The sequence below is a fragment of the Garra rufa genome, chromosome 16 (assembly GCF_049309525.1).
Source record: "Garra rufa chromosome 16, GarRuf1.0, whole genome shotgun sequence".
NCBI classification, from domain to species: domain Eukaryota; kingdom Metazoa; phylum Chordata; class Actinopteri; order Cypriniformes; family Cyprinidae; genus Garra; species Garra rufa.
In genome coordinates, this window is record NC_133376.1 from 1450182 (window position 1) to 1462711 (window position 12530).

The following is a 12530-nucleotide window of genomic DNA, read 5'->3' on the forward strand; positions in this document are numbered from 1 at the left end:
CACACACATCTCTGCCATGTCAGAGGAGAGTCCTAAACTTTACATGGAAACACAAGGGTTATATATATATATATATATATATATATATATATATATATATATATATATATATAAACAAGGGCAGAGCTAGGCAAGTTTGGCCCTAGAGAGCTGTTGTCCTGCAGAGTTTAGGGATGGAGGGACAGGACCATGAAGTGGAAAAGACCTGGGGCCTCATTTATAAAACTTTCTTACGCACTGATTTGATCTTAGAGTGTTCGTACGATCAAATCCACGTCAAAGTACAGATTTATAAAAACCGTCTTTGACGTGGAAAAGTACTTATCTCCACGTCAGATTCCAGCTTGGCTTACGACCGTTTCCTTGTGGTAATGCCTGGTATTGCAGATAGTTCAGCCTCACTATAATTTGATTTCTTGTGCTCATTTTTTCTTGCCATTGTCACAGAGTTTTTGCTTTAGGAATGAGCTCATTTTATATGTTAATTAATTAAGCAGGGGCGTTTCGACGGCGGAACATTCAGCTGCACACAATTCCACGATCATTTTTTGATTTATAACCGAATGACTGGCGTTCGCATGGATTTTGCGTGTACGTTCGTTTTCTCTGAATCACTCTTAAGATCAAATCAGAAAAGTTCTTAGATAAAATCAAGGATGGTTTCTACGCAAGTCTTTATAAATGAGGCCCCTGGACAACACCGGGTCCTGGTGGAACAAGGGACAAAGGTGGAGCCAGTTGAGATGGAGACCATGGCGGAGCAGAAAACCACTGGAGATCAGGAAACTACAGTGAAGCAGAAGATGACTGGGGTTCAGGAGACCATGGTGGAGCAGGAAACCAAGGTGGAGCTGGCTGGAGAACTCAGTGGAAGCTGAAGTCCACCAGGGAACCACGGTGGAGCCAGTGGAGATGAAAACCATGGCAGAGCAGAGACGGGAAACTTGGGTGAACTCAGAGGTGGTGCTCCTGGCCATAAAGGAACAAACAGTGGCTGCGGCAGACCACAGACAGCTCAGGTGGATCCAGGGCTGGAGTTGACTCTGGGACTGCCTTCCCAGCAATGGTAGAGAGTTCAAGAGCAGATGCCACTGCCTTTGAGGAAGATGTAGTGGACCATGTTATCAAAGGTGTCAGGCTGGGAACAGTGTGCAGCCCACACACTCAGGATGATGGCAGCCATCATCAGAAGCTCTGAGGACACTGGAGGGACCTGTAGGCCTCCAGGATCACTGGACTTGGGTCAAGTCAAGACACCTTCATTTATACAGTGCTTTTTACAATACAGATGTGTCAGCAGCTTTACAGTATTAAACAGGAAAACAGAGTGTCGATAATGCAAAAGGACAATAGTAAACAGTCATGACAGTCATGGCCTAATGGTTAGAGAGTTGGACTTGTAACCCGAAAGTTGCCGGTTTGATTCCCGCACCGGCAGGATTTGAAGGTGAATGAACAGCGCACTTTCCACCTTCAATACCATGACTGAGGTGCCCTTGAGCAAGGCACCAAACCCCCAGTTGCTCCCCACTGCTCTGGGTGTGTGTGTTTGTTCACTTCTCACTGCTCACTTGGATGAGTTAAATGCAGAGCACTAATTCTGAGTATGGGTCACCGTACTTGACAATACATCATGACTGACTTTACTCAATTTTCATTAAAAGTCAGTTAATCATTGATTCAGTGATGTTGTCGACCAGCTCAGTTCAGTTCAAATATTATCTGTGTAATCAAGTCGATGATGTTGTGGGAAATTGAGTGTCCCCAACTAAGCAAGCCAGAGGCGACAGCGGCAAGGAACCAAAACTCCACAGGTGACAGAAATGGAGAAAAAAAACGTGGGAGAAAGCAGGCTCAGTCGAAGGGCCAGTTCTCCTCTGGCCAGACCAAACCAGCAGTTTAATTCCAGGCTGCAACAAAGTCAGATTGTACAGAAGACTTGTATGGTTTCAGTTATCTTGGGGATCTGTTTCTGGGGCTTATCTGGTTGACATTCAGGGCTGTATAGGTCATCTGTAGGTGCTGATCCACCATCTGGGCTGGGTACGGACTGGATCCGGGGGACTGCAGTGACCATCTGATCCGGATACAGGCTGTGTCTGGTGGCTACGGTGACCTCGGAATAAGAATGAAACAGACTAATATTAGCGTAGATGCCATTCTTCTTTTGATGCAACAGGTACATCAGGTGTTATGGGAAGTGTTCCCGGTTCCAGCTGACCTAATTAATGCAACCTAACAATCCTTTAACGGATTTGAATTATAGAGATATGTTAGTGTGTTATGTGTAAGCCAGGTTAAAGAGATGGGTCTTTATTCTAGGTTTAAACTGACAGATTGTGTCTGCTTCCCGAACAGTGTTTGGTAGATTGTTCCAGAGTTTGGGTGATAAATAGGAAAATAATATTTTTTTGATATTCTAGGTATTATCAAATGGCCAGTGTTTTGAGAACGCAGCGAACGTGAGGGACTATAATGCGATAAGAGCTCTCTCAAGTACTGAGGAGCTGAACCATAAAGGGATTTAGTTTGTTTATTAAGCATGTGGCGCAACCACCCAATAATGCATTACAGTAATCTATCCTTGAGGTCATGAACGCATGAATTAACGTTTCTGCAGAGCATAGGTTGTAATTTCAATATATTTTTGAGATGGATAAAAAAATGCGGTTTTGCAAATGCTAGCAATGTGGCTTTTGAAGGAAAGATTGCTATCAAATAGCACACCTAGGTTCTTAGCTGATGATGAAGAATTGAAAGAGCAGCCAACGGGTGTTAGAAGGTGTTTTAGGTTATTACTAGTGTAGGTGGATTTGGGTCGACTACTTGGGACCACCAGATTACACAGAACTCTGATATGAGCCTCAAAGAGACATTTTATTAACAACTTTATTAAAGACTTGTGTCTAATTTTCTTATATTATTTTCTTCAAAACTTGTTCATGCCAGCTTTTTTGCAAATTCTGACTTGGCTTTGAATCCAATTTTTGGTGATAGGAATTGAGACAGGTTTCATCTACTTCTCTGTCTTGTAAAAATTCCTTATTGAAAAAAACATTAATTTATAAACCATCATTTGGTATATAAGAAAAAATAAGTAGTTTGTTTCTTCAGGGGTGGCTTTTAGTTTGATTTTACAACCTAATGTATGAAGCTGTATGTTATTTATGACAATGCATTTTGTCAAGTGCTTGTCCTTCTGATTTCCAAATTTTGAAATCAAATTTGACACTGACTGAAGGTTAATCTGCAGTTATTTTCTCTTTATAACAGAATGTCTGTGTGTTTCAGATCCAAGGTGCGATTCGGCCGCATGCCATCATCATCCTCCCCAGCAGCAGTGGGATGGAGCTGTTGCTGTGTTACGAGGATGAGGGCGTCTATATTGACACCTATGGCCGCATCACCAAGGAGACGGTGCTGCAGTGGGGGGAGATGCCCGCCTCTGTGGGTGAGCTCCAGCACACAAACACACACATGTATAGCAGATATGCACATGATGCACAAGACACACATACAGTGATTATCCACAGAGGATGCGGTCTGGATGTGTTTCTCATTGGTTGATTCTCCGTCTGATTGTGTTCCTGTTGTGAGCTGTGTTACACTCACATTAAGGAAGTTCTTATAATGACTGATGTGCATGAGACTCTAAATGTGAAAAAGCAAAACTCATTTGGATGGATGAGTCATCTCACTTCCTACACAGCAGCGATCTGTGTGGAGAAAAGCCACGGCTGTTCTTCAGCTCTGGATGAGGCCGATAAAGAGGCTAAAGTTTTCAAAATCCACACAACTAGGAGAATATCTTTGGAATTGCTTTCAGAGCTAAACTCATGCATTTATCTTCTGAGAATATAACTGAAGCACACGCTTAGAACAGACATGATGCTGCGCCTGTGCTCATGGCACGTGATGTGTGATGAAACAGAAAGCAATCCAGAGAGAGCCATTGATATCTGTTGAATAACACACAGAATATTCACTGCATCTTCATTCTCTCATCAGTTCCTGATATAAAATCAAGATCTGTATTTTTTCAAGTTTATATTGCAATTCGTCCAACACACTTTTGGTGGATTCAGGTGTGTGAGATATATTTATATTTCATGTTGGAAATGCTGTGGTTCAGTGGCGGAGCAAGTCAGCCCCGGGCCCATATGCAAAACATTTGTACGGGCCCCCTATCATTGTGGGCTCCAACTCAGTTAACTTGTGGATTTTTCTTAAGTACATAACGTTACGTGAGTATTCACAAGCTGTTTTATTTACAGTATAAATGCTTGGAAATAATATTTAACGTTTTCAAGTCCATTCATTATTTGTAGCACTCAAGTGTCAGCCTATAAATTCTGTCAATTTTATGATAAAATGCAATCAATAACGCTCTTTAGTTTGTAGTGAGATAACTATATTCATCCCAGATCAAGAGGCACATGAATCAATCATCTCTTCCTTTTTAATATTTGCAACACAAAATAAACATGAAAAAATATTTTAATATTTATATATTTCATGAGGTATTGTGTTAAAATTTTAGAGTTAAAAAAGCATCTTGTGAATAAGTCATAATAGCAACAATTTAGCCTACCTCATAGTACCACAACTTTGCCAACATTGTTTTATTTTTCTCATAAATCAGCCAGTTAACCGAGTTGAAGCCTACGTTTTTATTGCTGTTTTTATGTTAAATGTGAAGCCAGGTTTGATGCCACAGACTTTTTCTTTTTTTGGGGTGTAGTAGGTGGAATTCTCACATTAGCTTTACGCAATATAACTTGATTTTATTACATGAATTATTTTGTTTTAAGTAGTAATTTAAAGCATTCTATAGATATATTTATGATGTCTGTGAGGCAAATATTCACAGAGTTTCAGATAGTTTTTGTAAAGCGCTCCTCCTCAAGACAGAGACGGAAGAAAGCGCATGTTTGTTTTCTTTAGCTATTTTACAAAAGCACAACATTTTGTTGATATTGTGAGTGCACACAAACGAAAGTAGACCTTTTGCAGTTCCAAAGAATGAAGTTACCCTTGAGCAAAATGATGGCGTATTTTAGGTTCTCGCTGTTAAGACAAAAATGCAAGTGATCGCTCTGGTGCTTCCATGTCCTGCAAAGCGTGCTTTAGCTTCCACTCTCCGCACAAACGACTGGATATGCCTCTAACAGCGCACGTTTATCTACTGTAGGTTAAATGTTTAGATGAATATTATGAAATGCATCAAGTGTTTTATGTCTATAGATTTTATTTTACACAAGGCTAAATTGATCAAACATGCTCAACTCATGCCGCTGGCCGCTTGGTCGTTACTTTAAAAACAAAAGCTTGAATTGAATAAACATAAAATGTTCCAAACATATTTCTTAATTAACTTAATAAAGAAACTAAACTAAATATAGCCACTTCACTGCAACGCAGGCTCTGTTCTCAAAAGTTGTTGGACAAAGGCAGGGTTTGGGCCCGTGCAGGACTCTAATTGATGCTACACCGCTGCTGTGGTCTGATGTTGGAGGATGTGACATGAAGTTCTCTCAGATCTGTCTTTAATAAACAAGAGATGCTCTGTGATGAGACTTAGTTTACTACTGTACCAGATCTCAACATTAAAACACTGTTTCTTAGAAGAGGATGCAGGACAACTTCATCAACCTAAATCAACCTCTCGGATGTATGACTACTGAACTTCTACTAGATTATAAATGACACAATGCAGCTTTAATATTTACACCTGTGTACATTTATGAGACAGTATAAGATGGATATTTGGTTTCTCAGCGTTGGTTGCTCATCAAATCCTCCCTCTGCTATGTTTCTCCGGATAGCACTCTGTACCTGAGTATGGAGGAGAATATTCTGTAGAATGAGCTCTCCTCAGTCTGGGTGATGTTTCCCATGAGCAGTGTTTGAATGAATCAAAGCTAACACCATAACCTCACAAGACTTGAGCAGGAAGCAGGAGTTGTAAGTTCCAAAGGAAGACACATAGAGTTACTTCCTTTTAATAATGAAGTTGTAAGTAGAGCCCATTTGGTCTAGATTAGCTCTGCTGCTGACAAACTAGAATCAGTTTAGTTTAGAAACTTCACTGGCCACCGTGTGGAAATCTGTGAAGAATAAAAGGTTAAATCTTGAATTTAGAGCACAGAGAATAGTGGCATGACTAGACTAAATAATGGCCAGTATTGTGTCTGAACTCATCTTCAGCCTGTATCCTCATGTGAACAGCCCGCTCACAATCACACTCACATTCAGAAAAACTATAGGGTATAGCAACTTTCTAGACACTACTTTCTAGGTAGTTCTTCTTTATTTGATTGTGGTGTTCCAGGTCAAAAACGAACATCCAAAATGATCCACAAATGGTGCTTTTTCAATCAAAAACTGAGGTGCGTGAGCTCAGATCAATGAGGCCTATGATCAACCAGTTCAACACAAAACCTATGATAATATAGCACAATAAAAGTAGCACTCTCAATGAAGCCCCTATGTATAATACACTATAAGGGTATTTCTAAGACATTATAATTAAAACATAATGCAGTAAAAGGTATAATATGTTATATCATCTCATGAATTATCATAACAATAATTATAATACTTGAGTATTTGAGGTTATAACTTTTAAGATTATGATTATTTATAACACACAATGGACATCATATTCATTTATAATGGACTATATCATATTACATTTATTTTTTACATTTATATTACATTTTATTTTGATGGTCCCCTGTCTATTGACTATAAGCAACTCTGCAACTACATGTCCTCCTCAGAGTATTAGTAGACTTAGGTTAGGGTTGGGCTATTGGTAGAAGGTTCATGTACTTGCAAAGTTACTTATAATCAGTTTGTCTTTTGGGAACCGTAAAAATACAGTGTTGCCATATATTTAGCATCCTACTAATAATGATTTCTGCTAGCTGACATGCAGTTGTACATTCATCTGATCTGATACCTCATCTTATGGCTCTTTAAGGAAATATTAATGTTATTACTTAAGTTATAAGTGGTCTTTGTATGCTTTAAGTAAAGTGACATGAGTAAGATGGCAAGATATGAGACATAACTATGAGGAGTATAGTCCATAGTAACTGAAGAGAATGCAAAGTGTTCATTGTGTTATAAATAATCATACTCTTAAAAGCTATAACCACAAAACCAGTCTTAAGTTGCTGGGGTATATTTGTAACAATAGCCAAAAATACATGGTATGGGTCAAAATGATCAATTTTTCTTCTATGCCAAAAATCATTAGCATGTTAAGTAAAGTTCATATTCCATGAAGATATTTTGTAAATTTCCTATTGTAAATATATCAAAACCATACATCAATGAAAATCTTATTTATTCAGCTTTCAGATGACGTATAAATCTCAGTTTCAAAAAATTGACCCTTAAGTCTGGTTTTGTGGTCCATGGTCACAAATAAGTAAAAAATTACTCAATACTCATGAATACTCATGAGATGATACATATTATACATTTTTTTTTTTATAATGCATTCTGCATTCATTATAATGCCTTAAGAATACCCTCATAATGTGTTCTAAATACAGGCTTCATGAAAACCCAGTCTGTTCCAGATCATCTCAGCTTTACTGAACTGAAAATGCTGGAGTGGTTTCTTGACTCTAGTTGATGTGATGTTGTTGATTTGCAGCTTACCTTCAGTCCAATCAAGTGATGGGATGGGGAGAGAAAGCCATCGAGCTGAGATCCGCCAAGACCAGCAGTCTAGAGGGAGTCTTCATGCACAAAAAGGCTCAGAAACTCAAGTTCTTGTGTGAGAGAAATGATAAAGTAAGAAAACATCTCCATATGCTTGTGTAATATCACACAACATAGAATTATTAGAGATATATGAGTGGCTAAAAAGCATGACGTGTGTGTGTGTGTGTGTGTGTGTGTGTGTGTGTGTGTGCGCAGGTGTTTTTTGCGTCGGTGCAGTCTGGAGGATGCAGTCAGATCTACTTCATGACGTTAGGACAGAACACTCTCTTCAACTGGTGAATGAGAACTGACTCCATATCCCATAACCAACAGTCTCTGTCAACACGCTCCAATTTTCATTTGATTTTTTTTTGTATTTACATGTAAACATTTTAATAGAAGTGATATATAAATGTATGTAAAATAGTCGATATATTGCGTTGTGTCTGACCGTGTCAGCATTTGTCTTGATCCGTGCTTCAGACATAAACCTTATTTTGCATTGTAATTTTATCCAAGTCCTTTTGTTTCCAAGGTTCCCTAATACCTGATTATTTTATTGTATAATAACAACCATGGCTGGTACACGGTGAACCCGATACTAACCGCTAACAGAGTAACTGTCAAACATCCTAGCATATCCTCAGCTTTCACTTTACTGGCTTTCTGAGTTTAATTCTAACAGATGGCAGTTTATCTTTATTATTTCTGTTTATTATAGCTCTCACTCTACCAAAACACAAACATAGACAAATGACCACGATACATGTGATCTAAATAAAGGGTTTTAGTTATTGCATGCAGACTAAATGATTGATCGTTGACTGATGTCTGCCGTCTGAACATCACTATTGATTTGGTTTGGTTTTGGAGAAAAACATTGAATCTGAATATTGAAGAGAAAAAAATCTTCTGTACATTTGAGAATCTATCTATAATTGTCATCAGTCTTTAAGAAAGCAGCCATGCGGCCAACATTTCCCAATTAGTTGTTGACCACGAGTTTGTTGTAGTTTAGTTTTGTTTTCCACTCTTTGTTTTGGCCGCTGCAGTCTTCACTAACATTTCTTTAGGTACATTGACAGTTGAACAGAGTTGAATCTGAGCTCCAGTTTGAGGGTGATCGATAAACACATGCATCATTCACACAGACAATGAACTGATGAAATCAATGCCTCAATAAAGCTCTCTCTGATGGTTTTTGGAGAATGTGTGAGATGGTGCAACGCTTATTTCCACCTGCACCTTCATTACACTTCTGTCACTTAATATGTGTTTTCTTTTAACCACCCACTGTTTCAGAAGACAGATCTGAAACATGTAGAACATACAATAATACAATGAAGCTTGTTGTGAAAGCAGGTTTAAGCAGGTTAAGTGTGTCTGTGGAGGACTGGAGATGTGTGACGCAGGTGATTCTGTTGGTTCTCAAATTAAAACGAGGAAAATGAACAGAGCAAAGAAAAGCAGCAGGACATGGAAGATGGTCATGTGAATGAGAGTTAAAGAAAGTTGAACTGTGGGAAATCAGAGTTGCAGAAGTGAAATGTCTATTTTGTACAGATGCAGTACTTCTGGACCATGTGCACTTTACATCGCCCTCCAAAGGCAAAGCGCAGTAACTACACTTTTAGTCAAAATTGAGTTAAGGCTTAAAATGGACTTTGTGACAACTGTTTTGTCTTGTGGCAAAGTCTCCTGGCTCAGTTTTGTCCCATTTCAGAGAAACGAGAGTGTCAACATTTTTGACTAGTGGGCGTAAAAACTAAAGGCATTTTTCTTAGTTTCAGTGTTGGTGTAGTTACTGCACTTTGGCTTTGGATGGCAGTATAGATAACTCGCTTAACACTGCTGTGATAGTTTGACGCATTATTGATTTCAATCATATTTAACAATGCACTGATTTCATACTGCAATCCAGCAGAGCATCTCAGTATGTGGAGAAGACGAGCGTTTAGAGGAGCTCCACACACTATAGTATCAGTAGACCGCTGTCACTCCGCTCTATTCTGTAGTGCTTCAGTAGTCTCATGTAATTCTCTGTTAGGAAACTAATCGGATGAGCTCTACATCTTCATCAGTTCAGTCACATTCTCATAGGAAGTCTGTTTTTTCTTGTGCTCCAGCAGTGTATTCTCAGCCGTGCCTTAATGCGCTCTGAATGCCGTCTGGATCATACGTGTGAGACGCGATGAATGTAAAACTCTTAATAGGGTTTTGCTTTAACATTGAAATGTCTTGACATTGTCGCTATCTGTATTTTCATTTGGGGTCAAACGCAATACTTTGAGTTAATACTGTACATTAACAACAGAAATTTAATTTAATTCAAAGCTTTTTTTCTTTGTAATGGTGTAATTTGACTGTATATTTCCTGTATTGTACATATTCCTAAATACTGTGTTTTATAGACAATTATCAAGCACCATATACTCAACAATTCTGTATGTCAAAACAGCTCTGTTAGGTTTGGATTGTAACAGCATATTGCATATACAGTATATGTCGTGTGTCACATAAAGGAATCGAGCCAAATAAATGCTTTAAGAATACATTGCTCAGTATGTCTTTGTTCATCCGTGCTACATTAGCACAAACCTGCCATACAAACCATTATACTGTTCACCATTTGCAGAAATAAAACATTATTTAAATCCTCATCATATACAATTATCAGCTCAATACAGCAAATCTTCAGAGCTCATGTTCTTAAAAACGGTAACAAGTGGTGTACAAAACATTATAAGAAATCCTTATTTGAACAAAATAATTATTCAATTCATCAACTCCTTTCACAAATTGAACATAGAAAGAAAAACTGTATAAATTTTTTTTTTCTAAGTGTAAAGAACACTGCAATCAAAGAACACTCTCAGTATTCAAAGTGCAAACTGAAACCAAATTTTCCTTCAAGCATTATCCAGAGCTAATAGATGATTACAACTACACAGCCCAGCCTAACATATGTCTGCTATTGGGAGATATTGTATATAGTCTTATTTCCGAACACACACTAACATTTCACAAATTCATGATCATGCAGAAGAGCAGCGGTGCTGAGCACATCTATCAATGACATCCAAGCATGTGAAAAAAGGGTTAGGCATTGGAATATTTCCCTTTTGCGTTCAGGCGAACTTCAAGACGAGTTTGAAGAGCTATCAATGAAACAGTTTCTACCTGAGCCAGTTGTTTATGCAGAAGACTCCTTCCACCCTTCTGAAGGTGCCCACAGATAGGTGTCTTTTGGTGTGGAGGAGGACACTGCCAATGCCATGTCTACTACAGCCTTGGAGAGAGAAGACAGATCACAGAGTCCCGTTCCAGAATCAATGGTGCCACATAGTGCGGCAAGAGAGCATGCGGCGACCACCAGGGACAGCAAACTTCTGCACATCCTCAGTAATGCAGTGGAAGACTTAGGTCTAGAGTGGTCTCCTCACCCAGGGTCAGTGTTTGGGTGCAATCTTCCGTGCAGTCATGAGAGCAGAGGTCGGCGCATTGCATACAGACTAGGGTGACCAGACGTCCCGAAAAATTCGGGACAGTCCCGAAATCTAAGCTGCTGTCCCGAATCCCGCTCTATTTGTCCTGAAAATTATACTGAAGTAAAATCTTAAAAAAAAATATGCTGATGTCGAGCCTCCACAACCTCGGTAGGCTATATAGCTCAAGTGTGAATTTAAAATTATATTGTTTCTATTAATTTATCTAATTCATCTAGGCTATATGCACAAAGACAATACGACCTTTTTGTCCCCTTTTTGCTTTATAGAGTAGATGAAGAGAGCGCAAGTTGCAGCAGCCGTTAGGACAGTTGAAAGTGCAGGCAGAAGTCGCGTGAAGAAGTCAGACCGGTCGACGGCGAGGCACCGTGTTCAAAATAATACTTCTATAGCCTACGTATTAGGCTATATCAATTTATATGCATATGTACTTGTTAATAAAAATATGATTGGTTCATTAAGTAATTAAGTTCATGAAGTATAAAAATAGCCTAACGTTACTTGTATATGTAGGCTACTTATATTAATAAAAACATGATTGGTTCAGTCACTTTCGTTTGAAATTCATTATCTTTATTATTCATTGTTTATTATTATTCACAGTTGTAAATGTGAACTGATGGATCGACAAGATCATGTGTTATACAAATTTAAACAATTAAGGCAGTAAAATATGTATATGTTAATTAATATAATGCTTGATTGTTAATAATTGTTTAAAATAATATTTGAATTGATACTTTTGACTCTTGAAGGCTGGAATGTGAAGTTTATAATTTAAGAAATCTTTTTTGTTTTGTGAAACCTGCATCTGAATTGTAAATCATGCTTTTTACAGTCATTTTAATTATTTATTTCTTCATTTATTTTTTGTTCAGGTCTTTAAAAAGGTATTTAAATGTCTAGAATTTAAGCTAAAAAACATAAATAGTTTTTTATATATAATTGTCCGGACCTCGGCTGGTGAGCAGGGTTCATTACTGGACCTCGAGCCGTTTTAGTTGAAGACCCCTGTTCTAGAGGCTGGAAACCCAAGACAACTCTTCTCTGGAGGCCTTGTTGGACAACAGCACATCACAGAGAGGGCTCTTATTTCAGCAGGACAGGCAGCTTCAGCTCTAAACACCTTTGTTGTGCTACAGGTGTCTCGAGCACAGATGCTTCAGTCATCGGATGAGAACAGCCCATGGCACTACAGAACATCAGGCCGGAGCAGGAGTCGGTGCTGCTGGTAACACCCAAATGGCCCAACCAGCTACAGTGCCCTCCACTAACATTGACACCCTTGGTAAATTATTATTGGCA

General features: G+C 38.6%; 1 protein-coding gene across 3 annotated transcripts in view; it reads left to right on the forward strand.

Moving 5' to 3' along the window:
* LOC141288838 (mitogen-activated protein kinase kinase kinase kinase 4) overlaps nucleotides 1-10271 on the forward strand; it is a 76432-nt gene extending 66161 nt beyond the window's left edge. For all 3 annotated transcript variants that reach the window (XM_073821008.1, XM_073821006.1, XM_073821007.1), the window contains exons 30-32: nucleotides 3292-3451; nucleotides 7670-7809; nucleotides 7936-10271. In XM_073821008.1, the coding sequence (XP_073677109.1) occupies nucleotides 3292-3451; nucleotides 7670-7809; nucleotides 7936-8019 (384 nt within the window). In that variant the 3' untranslated portion in view covers nucleotides 8020-10271. The remainder of the gene's footprint in view (nucleotides 1-3291; nucleotides 3452-7669; nucleotides 7810-7935) is intronic.
* The last annotated feature ends 2259 nt before the right edge of the window (nucleotides 10272-12530 follow it).